This window comes from Archocentrus centrarchus, chromosome 12 (assembly GCF_007364275.1).
Source record: "Archocentrus centrarchus isolate MPI-CPG fArcCen1 chromosome 12, fArcCen1, whole genome shotgun sequence".
NCBI lineage: Eukaryota > Metazoa > Chordata > Actinopteri > Cichliformes > Cichlidae > Archocentrus > Archocentrus centrarchus.
In genome coordinates, this window is record NC_044357.1 from 8,658,969 (window position 1) to 8,673,607 (window position 14,639).

General features: G+C 40.1%; 1 protein-coding gene across 5 annotated transcripts in view; it reads left to right on the forward strand.

Annotated features, from left to right (window-relative positions):
- The window catches only part of strbp (spermatid perinuclear RNA binding protein), an 82,996-nt gene extending 75,545 nt beyond the window's left edge, over positions 1-7,451 (forward strand). For 2 of the 5 annotated variants that reach the window (XM_030742440.1, XM_030742441.1), the window contains exons 17-19: positions 353-482; positions 1,249-1,305; positions 6,941-7,451. In XM_030742440.1, coding sequence (XP_030598300.1) covers positions 353-482; positions 1,249-1,305; positions 6,941-7,035 — 282 coding nt within the window. In that variant the 3' untranslated portion in view covers positions 7,036-7,451. Of the gene's footprint in view, positions 1-352; positions 483-1,248; positions 1,306-4,111; positions 4,414-6,940 lie in introns of those variants that run through there. The other 3 variants (XM_030742443.1, XM_030742445.1, XM_030742444.1) reach the window with 3 other exon arrangements.
- Positions 7,452-14,639: the final 7,188 nt, after the last annotated feature.

The following is a 14,639-nucleotide window of genomic DNA, read 5'->3' on the forward strand; positions in this document are numbered from 1 at the left end:
TTCTGGTCACAAAGCAGTGAGACAATTAGTCCAATCTGTTCCCCATCAGTGATCAATAACACTGTGTTTAGACTGATTTAACAAGTTTAACACATCGATGCTGTGCTGTTATCAGATCAACACTCTTCCACTTATTTTGTCAATATGGCATATAGGCTTATTTGTCAATAAGCCTATATGCCATATAGATCTCTGAAAAATGAGGCCCAAAAGCATTAGAACACTATCACTGTGTGTTTGATTTGATATCTTCTTACCACTCTATTCATGCAAACACAGATACAGTATTTAGAGCTTTATGTGCAGCTACTGATCTTGGCATCATTATTGTTAATATATGTACTGTGTTCAGACCAAAGGAGCCCTGGCAGCGGCAGCGGCGGCCTCAGCAGTAGCAGCTCAGGTAGCCAGAGGAAGAGGAAGAGCAGCCCTCGCAAGAGGAGCCTTCGTCAGTGCAGCCGCACCTGGATATGTCACGCCAGGTAGTGAAGAGATTTTGTGTGTTTTCTTATATGAAACCATGTTTGCTTTGGCATCTGTACGAACACTTTGTTTTTGTTTTTTTTTTTTGTTTTTTTTTTTAGTGTGCTGGAAGTCATTTAGGCTTCCAAGAACCATTTTATTAATCAATAATGCAGTAACTCAATCTTAATTTTGATGGCATAACACATGTATCTTCTCTAAAAAGATGCTTCAACCTCACATCAGAAGATACTGAAAATGGTTTTTAACTTAAATCTCTGTTCCCACCTGAGCCTGCTGATTATCCTTTTTACTACTGTACAGAATTTCTGTGCTACACTGTATTTTACATTCATTTTTACATTTGATATGATAGTTTGTGCAGATTTGGCATTTTCTTTTATTGTTGGCTTTAAAGTTCTGACATTTTTCCTCTGCTTTAGGCTCCTTGCTCATTCCCTGTGGTAAATAAACATCCATTTCCCTGTAGTTGTATTGAAAATATCACAAACATCCTACAGTAACCCGTATAACACAGTGTTAACAAAAAAATTACCAGAAAAAGATTTTCTTTTGTGCTGATCTCCAGTATATAAAACCCGCTGTAAGGGTTGGATTTCTCTTCATTATGCTCGAGAATGAATAGCATCTACTCAGGACTCTTACTTTCAACCTACAGCTGTCTGCTGGAATTCAGAATGGTGACAACAGTCATCTGAAGTTACTGAAGAAGTTAAAACTTGTATAAGTGCAGAACTGAATTAGACCTTATAACTTCTTCCCCAGCAGGCTTTGGGACACCGTATGGCTACAGCCCAGCTGCAGCAGCTGCTCCTGCATACGGTACGTGCCTCTTCCCTGTCCACTCTTCATCATTTTAAGCCTCCTTTTTCCATCTGTAATCTCCCTTCCCCCCCGTCTCTCTCTCTTTAGCCATTTGTGGTAAATGAATGAGTCTTCAGTAGGTTTACACTTACAGCCCTTCTCCTTTACTGCTTTTTATAGCAATTTCTTCCCTTTTCTCAAAATTACTTTAAAATATTGATCTCTTTATGATCCAAGTTTAACACTGAATCTCTTTTTTGGCTTGCTGCAATCTTATCTGTGCTTTGGCTAATGATCCACTCACCCCTTGTTTGTTAATCTGCTTGTCACCTCTCAATCTCTTATGGTTGAACCGCAACTCTATCAGCATAATGTGCTGTTGTCTGTCTCAAGCTTTGATCCAAAATCACCCAAAAAGTGATCCTGATTGAGATTACATTAACACGCTTGCAGTCGTTTGCCTTCACATATCTTAAATAGAAAAGAGTAGTTGCCTATAATTCTCTGTGAGATTGTTCCTGGGCTTTTATTAAACGGAGCACACTACCTGTCCTGCTGCCATCCCAGTTTCTGTTTATATTAGCAGAAGGAATAGCATGAGCTCCTAATTCTTTGACCAGTGGTTTTACTGTACGATGCACACCATCTTTGCATCTGCAGGGCTTCCGCTACAGTGTTTTCTTGTTCTCACTGCTAGCCGCTGGGCTTTTATATACACAGAGAAACTAGGATATGAATGTACTAGTCCTTGACCTTTAGTAGCACAAGTATTGGAGAGAAACTCACTCCATACACACATATACCTCAACAGACTCAGTCTTGTGTAGTGGGATTTGACCATGAGGTGGCCTCTGTCCTTCTTACAGCTTGGAATTTGAATGGGTCTTATGTGCTAGAGGAAACTAGTCTGAGGCCCCAGGCAGATATTTAGTCTCCCCCTGAGAATCCAGCAGCTCTGAATATGAAATCCACCTCAGTTTATATGTTTATGAAAGCTAGAGCCCAGCATTAGCTGGGGTGTTTCACAGGCAGCCCCAATGGTTTTACATGTTAGTGTGACAGCTATGCTTAATGAAATGGTCTACATTCAGTGCCACATTCAAATAGTTATTGTTTACCAATAGTAGCTTGCTTAATACGAAGCCACTGAAAAACAGTGGTGCATAACTAGGCTGTTAAATGCCCTGCATGTCCTGTGGAAAGGCTACGGCATAAATTGCTGCATACTGTGTGCACCTTTGCCCCGTTACTCATCAGAACATGTCACGTATCCTAGCTTGTATAACTAGCCCTGACCTTGAATCTAATCTGTACCTTCCCACAAGTAAGTAGGAAGTTCAGTGGAGATTAAAAATATGCATTGAACTTGAGAAAAATACAGACATGAAATGTTTCATCCTCACAATTTTCAACAGCGCAGGGTGCGTTTGATAACTCGCAGTGTTTTTGGTCTCCATGTGTTATTTAAGATATTTAAAGAGATGCGTTATTCTAAATTTAAACTCTGCATTTGTGTTCTTGGACTATGTAGGAATAACTCTGCATGACTCACAGTTCAAAAACAAGAAGTAACTGTCAACTGCTCCCGTATTCACAAGGGGTCACAACAGCAGGTATCCACGCATGTTGGATTTGGGAGACTTTTACGCTGGATGCCCCTCCTGACGCAACCCCAAAGGGATTTGCGTCTCCTCATAGTTCAATAATAAGCGTTGTTTCTCTTATAGTTTATAGTCTTGGTGCAGCCCCTCAGTTCATCCTCTGTCAGAAACAATCTGTTTTAGCTCCTCTCGATCAAAGGTCACCCTTACTTTAAGCTATCTTTCTTCTGATTGGCTATGCCTTGCAAACAGAAAGTTTAAACAACAGGTGGGTGGGGCTGCTGAGGACATCCCTCTCTTTACATCATGTAGGGCAGTCTGCAGCGTGAGCATTCAGCTCACAGACATCATTTTCATATGCCTACAATTTGAAACATTGAGCTGCAGATGTCTTTGAGATGAGCCACAAATCCTGTAAAGAGGCACAGAAATCTACAAAGTTCTCTCACCTACAGAAGGGTTTAAGTTTCAGGCATTGCGCCTCAGTATTTGTGATACGTGATTTTACCCCATTTGCTTGTTTTGCACTTTGCTTTGCTGCTTTGAGATTTCAATAAGGCCAACACTGAAATACATTCCAGAGTTACTACAGTATTCATTACAGAACAATGCAAACAACTGCTTCTCTTTCTCTACCTGCTTTCAAAAAACTCATTTTTTATTACTCCTATATTCCTAATTTTGTAGTTTTGATCAACATTATTAATGATAACACTATATACTGTACACTAACACAATTGTTCAGATCAAGGACAAATTGATTAGTCACACCAACTAATTTCACTCACACTTTCTGCTGCAAAAAAAGGTGGTACACAATCTGGAAAAAGTGGATTGTTTACCACCTGTCTGATTGTCTGACTGCTCGTGTTTCCCCCCCTGCTGGTCACCATGTTCCAGATTGCAGTAAATTTCTGGGGGGTCATAAAATAAAATAGATTCAAATGGGCAAAAATCAGAATTGTACCAAAATTATACTTTAACTTCCTCTTTAACTCTCTCTCCCCCCTCTGAGGTAAATCACTAATGAAGGCTGTCACCACGTGTGCATAAATTCCTGCTTTTTCTCTCGCAGTTACAATCCTGCTTCTGGAAACCTTTTTGACTAGTGTGAGCGGTGTTTGATGGACATACTTTTAGCATAGTAGGTAGTCTAGTGAGCATTGGTTATTTGTTTCCCAGGACTCATGCAGAGCTATGCTCTTCTCATGTCTCCCCTCTAGGTTTGCCCAAGAGAATGCTTCTGTTGCCTGTCATGAAAGTGCCCGCCTACCCCGTCCCTCACTACCACTTCTTTTAGCATAGGAGACATGCCATACCAAAATGCACCTAGTTTTTCTGTAGAAGGGAAACGTTTTTTTCTACAGTGTGACGAAAGGGAGAGGATTAAGGATTTGAGCTGAAGATCTGTAAAAGTTTTTTTTTTTCCTTCTTTTAAATTGTTTTGTTTCCAAAAACTTTTATGAATATGAAAAACCCTGCAGGTTCTGAAGAGATAAAAAACTTGAAGGATTTTACTGTGAACTGTTACCTCATTCTATGAGTATATATATATATATATATATATATATATATATATATATATATATATATATATATATATATATATATATATATATATATATATATATATATATATATAAAAGCCTTTTGTTATTTTGTTTTTTCTTTGCTAAAGAAGATGATATCCTTTGCAATGCTATGTGTGTTGTACACAACACGCATATCCTGTGTACAAAGAAAATAATGTGAGCAGTGTGAAGGATGTATAGGAATAAATCATCAATGCTGCAAAATAAAGTTTATCTCCAATGAAAGCTGAACAGTTCTTGTTGTATATCTCATTTTAAGGCTTTCAGCTACTTAGGAACTTGATGCAGTAGTACCTTCCTCTTGTGTTTGGACTGGATTGGCAGTTATGTCAGCTGACATAGAGAGAGTTTACCTACTTTTTAAGCCTGCAAATACTACTGTCACTCTCAAGCTTTAATATTCCAACCTCATGCATTCACAAAGATTGAATTTCAGTACCTCAGCACCTCTCGATTCATCTCTTTGACCTTCAGCTTAAAGATATTTGGAGGAAAAAGGCAAAGACGACAAATGATGAATTCAGAAAGCTTTTGTTAGATCCTCAATCTTGCATTCAGCTGCACGATCTCATTACTGCATGTGGATTAATATTTGGCAGGTTTCCCTCAGCTCTCTGAGTTATCGCCCACAGTGTTGTATTTGCTGTCACATAAGCTAGCTAGCAGCACCCTCTTGCAACACAAAAACACTGACATCGCTTAAGCTGAATTCATTGGCACAAGTCATCTTCAGAAAAATAAAGATGGCATGTTCAACAAAGATAAGATTTAAATTGTGGTTTTCATCTTTGCCTGACATTCATTAAAAATTAATTTTGATCACAAACATACAAACAATCCAAAGAAAGCAACAGAGACACGATTAATTCGTACTTTGTTAGTTTTTTATGTTGTTTCCTAATTTCAGTATCATTGTCGTATTTGTTGTTTGCTCATTTTAAAGTCACTGAAACCTAGGCTTAAAACTATCCTCTGTGAGATGAGCCTGTAAAAATTCTGAACTCATAATAAATAAAAGGCTAAATGTAAATACAGCACAATAAAGGAGAAACTCAAGTGTACTCCATCAACCAGTCAGAGTGCCAATCGAGACAGAGTTGTGCTGGCCCTTCACCACATCCTACCAGCAAGTGATAACCCCCCCCGACGATGTCTCCATGGTTACGGCTATGAGGCGCAGTCATTGGATGAGAGGACCCAGTGTCTTGTCCAATGGTTGGTTGAGCTCCACTGAGTTATTATAAAGCCTTTAAAAAAATCTTTACCCTTCCAGGAAGTTAACTTCAGTCTCACATGATTGAAGACGATTTCCACTTGTTCCATTTTGTTTGTTTGTTTGTTTTTCTGTCATTCTTTTCTTTCAGGTTGAAATTATTTTAATGCATAAAAACCTGAAGACCAAGTTTTAATATTTATGGAAATATTCTTATTGGCTTTGTTGCACTTTAAGCTACAAAGACTGTAATGAGGGGAAACAGCTAGCCAAGCTAGGCTGAGGAACCCACAGGGTAGAAATGTTAAGAATGGTTTAATTAGCAGCAGAAACCAGATTATCATGATTTTAAGTCTTTTGCTCTGTGCACTTTTCCAGGGCACAGGCATAAACATATGATCCCTAGGGGGGCCCAATTATATCTGCCACCTGGACACTGGCAGACGGCCCTTTGAGTCTGATTGTGGGGCGGGGCTGCGAGCGATCAGTCTTGTTTTCACATGCTGCAATCTGAGTTAAAACTGTCAGCTCTTTGTTGTGTTCGCCGAGCAGTTTTTGCAGTGCGTTGAGGCACATTGTCATTCTGTGCCATCACAGTGGTCAGACCCACTGAGATGAACCTTTCAGTAGATGCTGGTTTTAATATTATGACTGAACAGTGAACTTTAATTCTGAAGCAACCATGAGCATTATTACTTTGACCATCCCTGCTTGGTAAGAGCACATCACTTATCATCAGTTTGTTGTCTTCTGAAAAATCGACTCCACGGCCGCAGGAGGCATTTTCTCATAATCTGAATTCCACCGTGAAATTATTTTATAAGTAAAAGGGAGAAAGGTCCCAACAGCATAATTCAGCACAATTTTTTAAATACAATAAGAGTGTAAGTGTAGTCATCATGATACCCGTCCAAAAAATATCTTGGAGTTGCTTTGGGCAGAGAGTAGCTGGCTGTTTCCCTCATTTCAGGTCTTTTTTGCTAAACTAAGTGTCCTTTGGATGCATCTTCATATTAATTAGACAATCGGCACTGATCTTCTCATCTTCTTATCGACTCTCCCAAAAAAGCCATTAAGATTATTTCCCAAAGTGTTTAACTATTGCTTTCATTTAATCTACAGGGCATTCCCATATAGACAGTTTTAAATTTGCCCATACTGTTAATATGTTCATGTACCAGTTAGAAAGTTAAAAGCAATGCACTAATTAGTTTATCTTTCTTTTTCTTTGATCTTCATCGCTGCAGGTGGTCTGTTCATTGACAATCCTTTCTACCAGCCGCGCACCATCGCTCCTTTTATCATTCATCTGGGCCCGCAGGATCTCTTCTCTGACTTCTAGAGTCGGCATGTTGCCGGAGCCGCTCTTCACACTTACCTGGCTGCACATGTGCCCATCTGTTTCTCTGTCCAGTGTGGGCTGCCTTTCAATCCCAACTGATGGATTCACAGATTCAGAATGGTTTCAGTTTAATCAGTCTGCTGAAGAAGCTTTCTTCCAGATACAAAAAAAAAAAAAAAGGCAGAAACTCTTTGACCCGCTGACCGAGAGGTACCAAGCTCCTCTCTCTGTTTTCTCGTCTCTTCACCCAGATTATCCTCCTCAGAGGAGAGTGACTTTACACGAAGCAATACTCGGATTTTACGAGAAACGTTCAGCCGTGACTGTGTAAGGCTGGGCTGGTCTTTCTTATAGCAATACACCTGAACTCCTCTCTTTGGGCTTAATTACTTGAGAAGATGTGAATGTCCAACAAAGTTTTACCCAACACAGCATTGCAATAGCTCATTTTGATTGTATATTCAATGTATGTGTGTGGCTATAACATAACAGATATATATATATATCTATATATATATATATATATATATACACACATAAATGTATGGTGTATTTCTATAACAGTGTGTTGACAATATTAATATGATGTATTTATGTAAATACTCTATAAAATATAACTATTGTTGTTATAAATTATTTTAGAATTATAAAGTGTAATGTAACTGTAATATCACAGTATAGCTTTCTTCCAATTTTATATACACTGAGCAGATGAAGCTAGTTCTAGGAGATGCAATATTATCTTTGGTATTCCTATAACCTGTGCTGTTAGAATAATAATGCTTCCTTCTTTCCTTCCTTCCTATTTTCTCTATCTTTGATGTCTTTCTGAGCCTTTCTGAGCACGCTCTCTGCTTCCCGAGGTTTGTTTACACGGCCCAGACCAGAGATGCTCGCTACTGAACACACTTATAATCACACCGGCACACATGCAGACAGACACACACACTATTCCTGTCAGAAAGCACATTTTCTATAGTCTCACTGCTGGCAGGGAATACTGTTGTTACAGTATGTGTATGCTTGGATGTACACACTCCTCCCTCTTCCATTAATGGACACACCACCACCACCTCCACGCAGATCACACATCAGCTCCGTCCCGCAAGCCTTATAGGGACCAAAAGCACAGCTCGCTGGCACCCATTACTGCAAACACACACATTTCACACACATTGTTTCCTCCTCCTCTCTGTGGCTATTCTTTGCTGTATGGAAATAATTCTGCTCGTGGCAAAATAGGACCTTCCTACAAACTGGGAAAGATACAGCACAAATTATTATTTACAATACAGCCTAGTGATAGTTTTTCAGAAAAATGAGATTTTGAGATGTAGTGCTTCATCATCAGAGGAAGATTTTTGTTGTGAAGTTTGGATTGAGGATGCAGTTATTGAAGTACAGTGTGACGTTCAGTCATCATTGTGCGTGGATGTAGTTATTAATGTCAAAGCAATCTTTGGCCTCATGTTACCTTACCTGAAAATGATTGTAAGTATCAAACTGGTATTTGGTGTTCGGCTCAGTAGTATGAGGGAAGAAAACGTTGGATCTGTGGATCTGATCAGAGCCATGTGCCTGTAAATGTTGAGGCAAATTCACCACAAACTTCTTTTGACAGATTCTTAGAGGAAGACAAACGAGCCTTTAACATCGCAGCACAATTTTGAGTAGTTGAATGTGTAGTGCTAGTGTTACCAGTTTAATTGTTATAGCACATAGTAAATTTATGTATTCAAATTACTGATATTTTAGGTAACCCATTAAAATCTAAAGTGCTTTATTCAGACTGTGTTTTGATTTGATTTCAGAGTGTCAAATCAAGCTCAGCCACAATCCCGGCAGATCAGCTGATCTCAGTTCCAGCCACCTGGTTAAACACGGTTCACTGTTTAAGGCCCCAGTCACACAGGCCTGGAGACTGGTCTGTAGCCCAAGTTGTATTCACTGACTGGGTAAGTTGTGGGTGCCAGTCGCTAGGTGAAACTGGTCACAAAGAGGTATACTGTGCTGCACGAAAACCTCCTTGCGGTTGTTTTGGTTGCATTTTCTCCAGTTTCACTATTGCCAGCAGTTGGCGAATGTTTGCAGGCAAGTCTGCATCTTCCATGTAAGTTACAGGCAACCTGCCGGCGACCAATCGCAATCACAAGGAGATTTTTGTGACCAGTTTCACCTGGCAATATCCCAACAACATCCAACACTCACTCATTAAAAACACATTCTTCACTAGCTACTGGAGGTTGCCAGTCTCTAGACCTGTCTGACTGAGACCTAAGCTGCTGCAAGGCACTTTGCAAACCACTTGCACCCCAAAACCACCTTTCATGCTGAATCTGACAGTGTCAATATGTAATCAATATATTCAGTGGTTTAAGAGTTCATTGATGGCTGCTCTGTACAAGGAGCCTTGCCGCTGTTCTCCCCGCCTCCAGCTTTGCATAGTGTTATGTGGAAGGGCAGGGAGGTTGCAGAACAGCCCCACGCCGCCAAATGTAAATCACTGCAGATAGGAATAACAGCCAGAGCTGTGTAGATTTCAGCACTTGTTTTTTTGTTTGTTTCTTTCTTTCTTTCTTACATGCTTCTGAAGCTTTTTCAATGCTGTTATTTCTTATTTTTAACCTTTAGTAGAAATAAGATGTCATTCAGCAGAAGCTGCAAAATGTGCATCAAAAATGCTTTGATTCTCCTCATACTCACCTTGATCTGGGCACCAGTTTGATCTCCTGTGTTTCTGCCTGCTTTGATTCAACAACAAAAAAAAAATGACATCCAAGAAAAAGGCAATAGACGTGCCTCTAAAGTCAGCTTTTCTGAACAATAAGTTAAATTAGACTGAGGTTTTGCGACACCACTGAGCTGAAAATGAAAGGAATTTGACAGCTTTTGTGAGGATGCATATAATTGTTGTGCCAAGCTGCAACTTAGAGACCGGGTAGTAAAATGAAGGCCGTTGTGTACCTCCTGTTCCCATAATGTGTCTATAAAGCCTGTAATATACAGTTATTAAATCTTCAAACCTTCATTCACAGTTGTTTGAAAACCCAATGACAGCCTGGCTTTACAAGTGTAAATAAGAGCCAGGATCATCTTACTTGACTGACATGTAGCATAATTAAGTCAAGGCATCTCACACAAACTAGATTTTGTTTTGTTAATGGACTGTGGCTATTTGCTGGGTTGACTGTTGGTAACTGTTTCCTGCCTTGTCGGTATATTTTATGGTGGTTTATCCATCAAATAAGAGAGCATATCTGGCCATCTCTACACATAATCCAGAATAAAGTTCAGAGCGGGTTCTGACTTTTCATTCACATGTGGAATTCGCATGGAGGTGAATAACTTGGAGGTTAGCAGTGTGGAAACAGACCTTCTTTATCAACTAAGAATTTCTTCTAAAATGCCCTTCCCCTGCCCTGTCTCCATCTCTCTCTCTCTCTCGCTCTCTCTCTCTCTCCGCTCCGTTCTCAGTCTCCAGATGGCCCACATTAATAAGGCAGACAGTCATACCTCAGTGAGCAACCTTTTCACTTCCCCCCTCAGACTGTACAGACACATTGGAGGAGTCACCCTGACTACTGACCCTGTCCTCTTAGTCTGTTGGCCGGACAACCGTATTCAGAGGAAGGGTGGTAAGGTTGGAAGCACAGAGAATCACGGTCAGTCAAAAACTGGCACAGGCAGTTTGGTGGGAATGTGCAGGCAGCTGCTCCTCCAGTCAGCAATATTTTTATTTACTGGCGAGTTCTTGTCTTCAGAATGCTACCACTATATCTAAAAGTGCCAGTTTTTCTTAGTAATCTACCAAGGAGATGAGGAATAAACTCAATGTTTGATTTGAAAACGTATACTTCAGGTATCCAAGTTATTTGGGGATTTAAAAGAAATTATTGAGAGAACAAAAATGAGAGAAAGCGTGAGAAACAGAGGAAAATCTAACTGCTGGATGCCGCTCCTTCTGCGATCCATTTAAAATGTATTTGCTTTGGTACCTTGAGAAAATAAAGCGAGGCTGAGGAGCTGATTTTATATCTTCCACCTTTATTAGGTCAATGATAGAACCAGCCGCACTCCACCACAGAGTGTCTCAGAACAGAAAATATTACAGTGATGTGTTTTTCCCCCACCCACGAACGGTTGGGACAGAAAGTTCTGTGTGAATAGCTTTTTAGAGCATATTGGTTGTCTGGTCTGGGCTCCAGTCCCACCGAAGGATGTCATTCTTGCATTTGTGGTCCCCAGGATCACTATAAACAAGCGTAAACACACAGACAAACCCCCGTTACCCTGCATCTGCAGTCTTACAAACACTGTCTCTGGTGGGCGTTCAACAAAAACTACACCTGTAAATCTCAAAAAGCACAAAATACGCGCGAGCAATACACACACGCATCGTACTCAGGGCTACCTGACACACATGTGTATGCAACAAGATGAACACACACACACACACACACTTAAGCACATGCATAATCATATTGTAAATATTTCAGCTTTTACCGACAGTAACAGCCAAGCACATTGAGTGGACATGACACTATTTGCTCCATGGATTGAGTATTTGTGGACTGTGTGAGTCACACAAGTGGTTGGACCTTGTTTGTACATTAGGAAAAGAGCCATGAATAGCTGAGAAAACACACCCACACCCGCTCCATTTATTAGTACTTTATGATAGGCTGTTTGTAGCACTGTACATACTCTTAAGTTTGCTTTTTGTTGAAACAGCAGTTATCTGGGAACAGCCTAAGCTCTTGCTATCAGAAGAAAAGAAAGGGGGAGTGGTGTCTTTAAAAAAAATGGCAACGACTGCAGGAGCTTTTGAGTGTTTAAATGCTGCAATATGTTCGCTGGTTTGAGAGTTCTGAGAGATTTTGCTGGCCATTTCTATTTGGAGCTAGAATGAGCCACGTTTCCCAAAGGCCCCACTTCATCTCCTGCCAGATCAAACGGGAAAATGCATGAATACCTTTGGAAAACAGGAGTTTTGTTTGTTTGTTTTTTCCTTCCTATACAATGGGATTCATCTAGACACCAAAGACTACGAAGCCTTTGCTGCACAAATCTGATCATCCTGCAGTCTCAGAAGTGAGAGATGTGATCTGTCCAGACAGCTACGAAATGTCAGGAAAGAAGACAAATCTGCTCTCCGGTGTGTAAATCTGAACGAAAAAAACAAAAACAAAAAACGTTTCTTGCTCATTCTTGCATTAGCACAGAAAGTTTGGGGTTTAAATCTGGGGATCAGGCTAAATTTGCCCAGGAGCAACAGGAGAAGCGCTGTAGGAAGACCCGCACAGTTCATCCGCAAGTCGTTCTGAAACTGTGCAGAGCTGCAGAAATAGATCCTGGATTATGTTTCCACTGCTTTTAGACGAACTGCAGAACAGATCATTTTCTCTGGGTGTGTGTGCATTTGTGTCAGAGGGTGGGGCGGCGGGGTAGGTATTAACACACCCACGTGCAGACTCATACACACACATACAGTATTGCAGTCACATTGAGCATGTTGCATACTTCCTGGTCATAATTCACGGATTGCTTATGTCCATCATCCTCCCGATAAACGATCAAAGCCTTTTGGTTGGGAATGTACACAGTTGTTATAGTGATTGTAGAGTAGAATGTATTTACTCGTATAAAGAGTAAACTTGTTCGTTTTTTTTGTAGAGAAGCATATATACAGAATATATATGGATAAATACATATATATACATCTATATATCTTTTGAACTACTTGTGTGTAAGGGTTGTTTTGGGTGCATCGACCCTGTTAGGATTCATACTGCTTTTTCCCCTTTTTTTATTTTTATTGATGATGTTTTGACAAAAATAGTGTCTCATGAGTGACGAGTGTTTTTCCTGTAAATATCTTTTTTTTTCTTTGGCTCTGACCAAAAGGGGATTAAAAGACACTGTTTTACGATGCTGCCTATGAAATCATGAAGTGATATCTGTTCACAGAATCTATTTGTTCATTATCAGGCCGCTGATAATGACTGATGGGAGTGATTTGAATTTGCTGTATTGTTTGTTTTAATTAGTAGCAGCATTAACATCAGTGATGATCTGTGGTTGTCACTGTTCTCGACATACAGTAACCTATGCTTGAACTGAAAATAAAATTGAGGAAGTGCTGAACTAATATATCTGAGCTTCTTTCATAATTGTGTCTCACACTGATGGGGTGTCTTGTGTGTTCGTGGAGTTCATGTTTACTGTGTGTGGATTAGATGCATGTCTTTGGACTGTGGGAGGAAACCAGAGTACCCGGAGAAAACCCACACAGACACAGGGAGAACCTGCAACCTCCACTTGGCCAAGGTGGATTTGAACCTAGGACCTTCTTGCTGTGAGGCAGTAATGCTAACAACCACACCATCATGCTGCCCCCCTGAAGACATTAAATGGGGGAAAACGTTCCTAAACAGGAAAACTTAAACTCTATTTTTTTAAACTTTTTTCCCAAAATGCAGTACTGTGCAAAGTTGAGCCACCTCTCATTTCTTTATATTTTGCTGGAAAAATTGATATTCTAATGATTTTTGCAGCCATTTGTTCCATTCTCTATCAAGATGATTCCAGTTTGCTTCAATAATAGGGTGGGGTGGCTGTGACTCAGAAGGTAGAGTGGGTCATCTACTAATTGGAAAGCTGGTGGTTCAATCCCTGGCAATGCCAGTGTGCATGCCAGAGTATCCTTGAGTAGAAAAGCGCCACATATAAACCAGTCTGTCTACTAAAATGTTGAGAGGCCAGTCTATGACTGATACTCTTCCAGTGTGCATTTTTCTAGTGTGCCTGGGATCATTGTCATGCTGAAAAACGAAGGTGCTGCCAATCAGATGTTTTCCGCATGGTACTGTGTGGTGGATCAAAGTGTGACGGTGTCATTATGTCACACCATAATCACAGACTCAAGGTTATGGGCAATAATTGGCAAGTTTGTCTAAGAGTTTCAGCGCATGGTGGTTCAGAAATATGAGCTGTCAGTCATTTCTCTAAAGCAGCACTGCTTACGGCTGAGTCTGAGTATCCGGTGACATCTCAAGTAGTCAATGCCATCAGTGCACAGCCACAGCCGCCAGTCACCCTACGCAGTAATAAGTGTCTGTGCAGAAAAAGAACAACAGAGGAAAAACAATTTTTTTTTTTTTTTTGCATGACAGAAAACAAACAGGACAGAAAGGATGAAGCGTAAACTCGTCAGACTATGACAGTCATCCTGACAAATTAAAATCTGCTCAGTATTAGTATATTGTGTCAACTGTGGTAGAATTAACATATTGATTCAGGCTTGAAGTTTAATTTTATAGAATCATTTTCCCTTGAAAATGCAGACGGAGGTGTCAGAAATCTGGATGTAATGCTCCGTTTGCATGCCAGCTCCCATCAACGTGATAAAACCTTAATATACAATGAAACAACCGTCTTCTATAAAGACTCATTTTGCAATGAGAGCTCAGAGACAGAGGAGGATGTACATGATTAAAAATCATCTGAAGCAGAAATACCACAGTTTGAAATCTGGCTGTGTGAACGCTCGCTTATGTACACACTAATCTGGAAAACTAATAAGACTCAATATAATACCAGAGTCA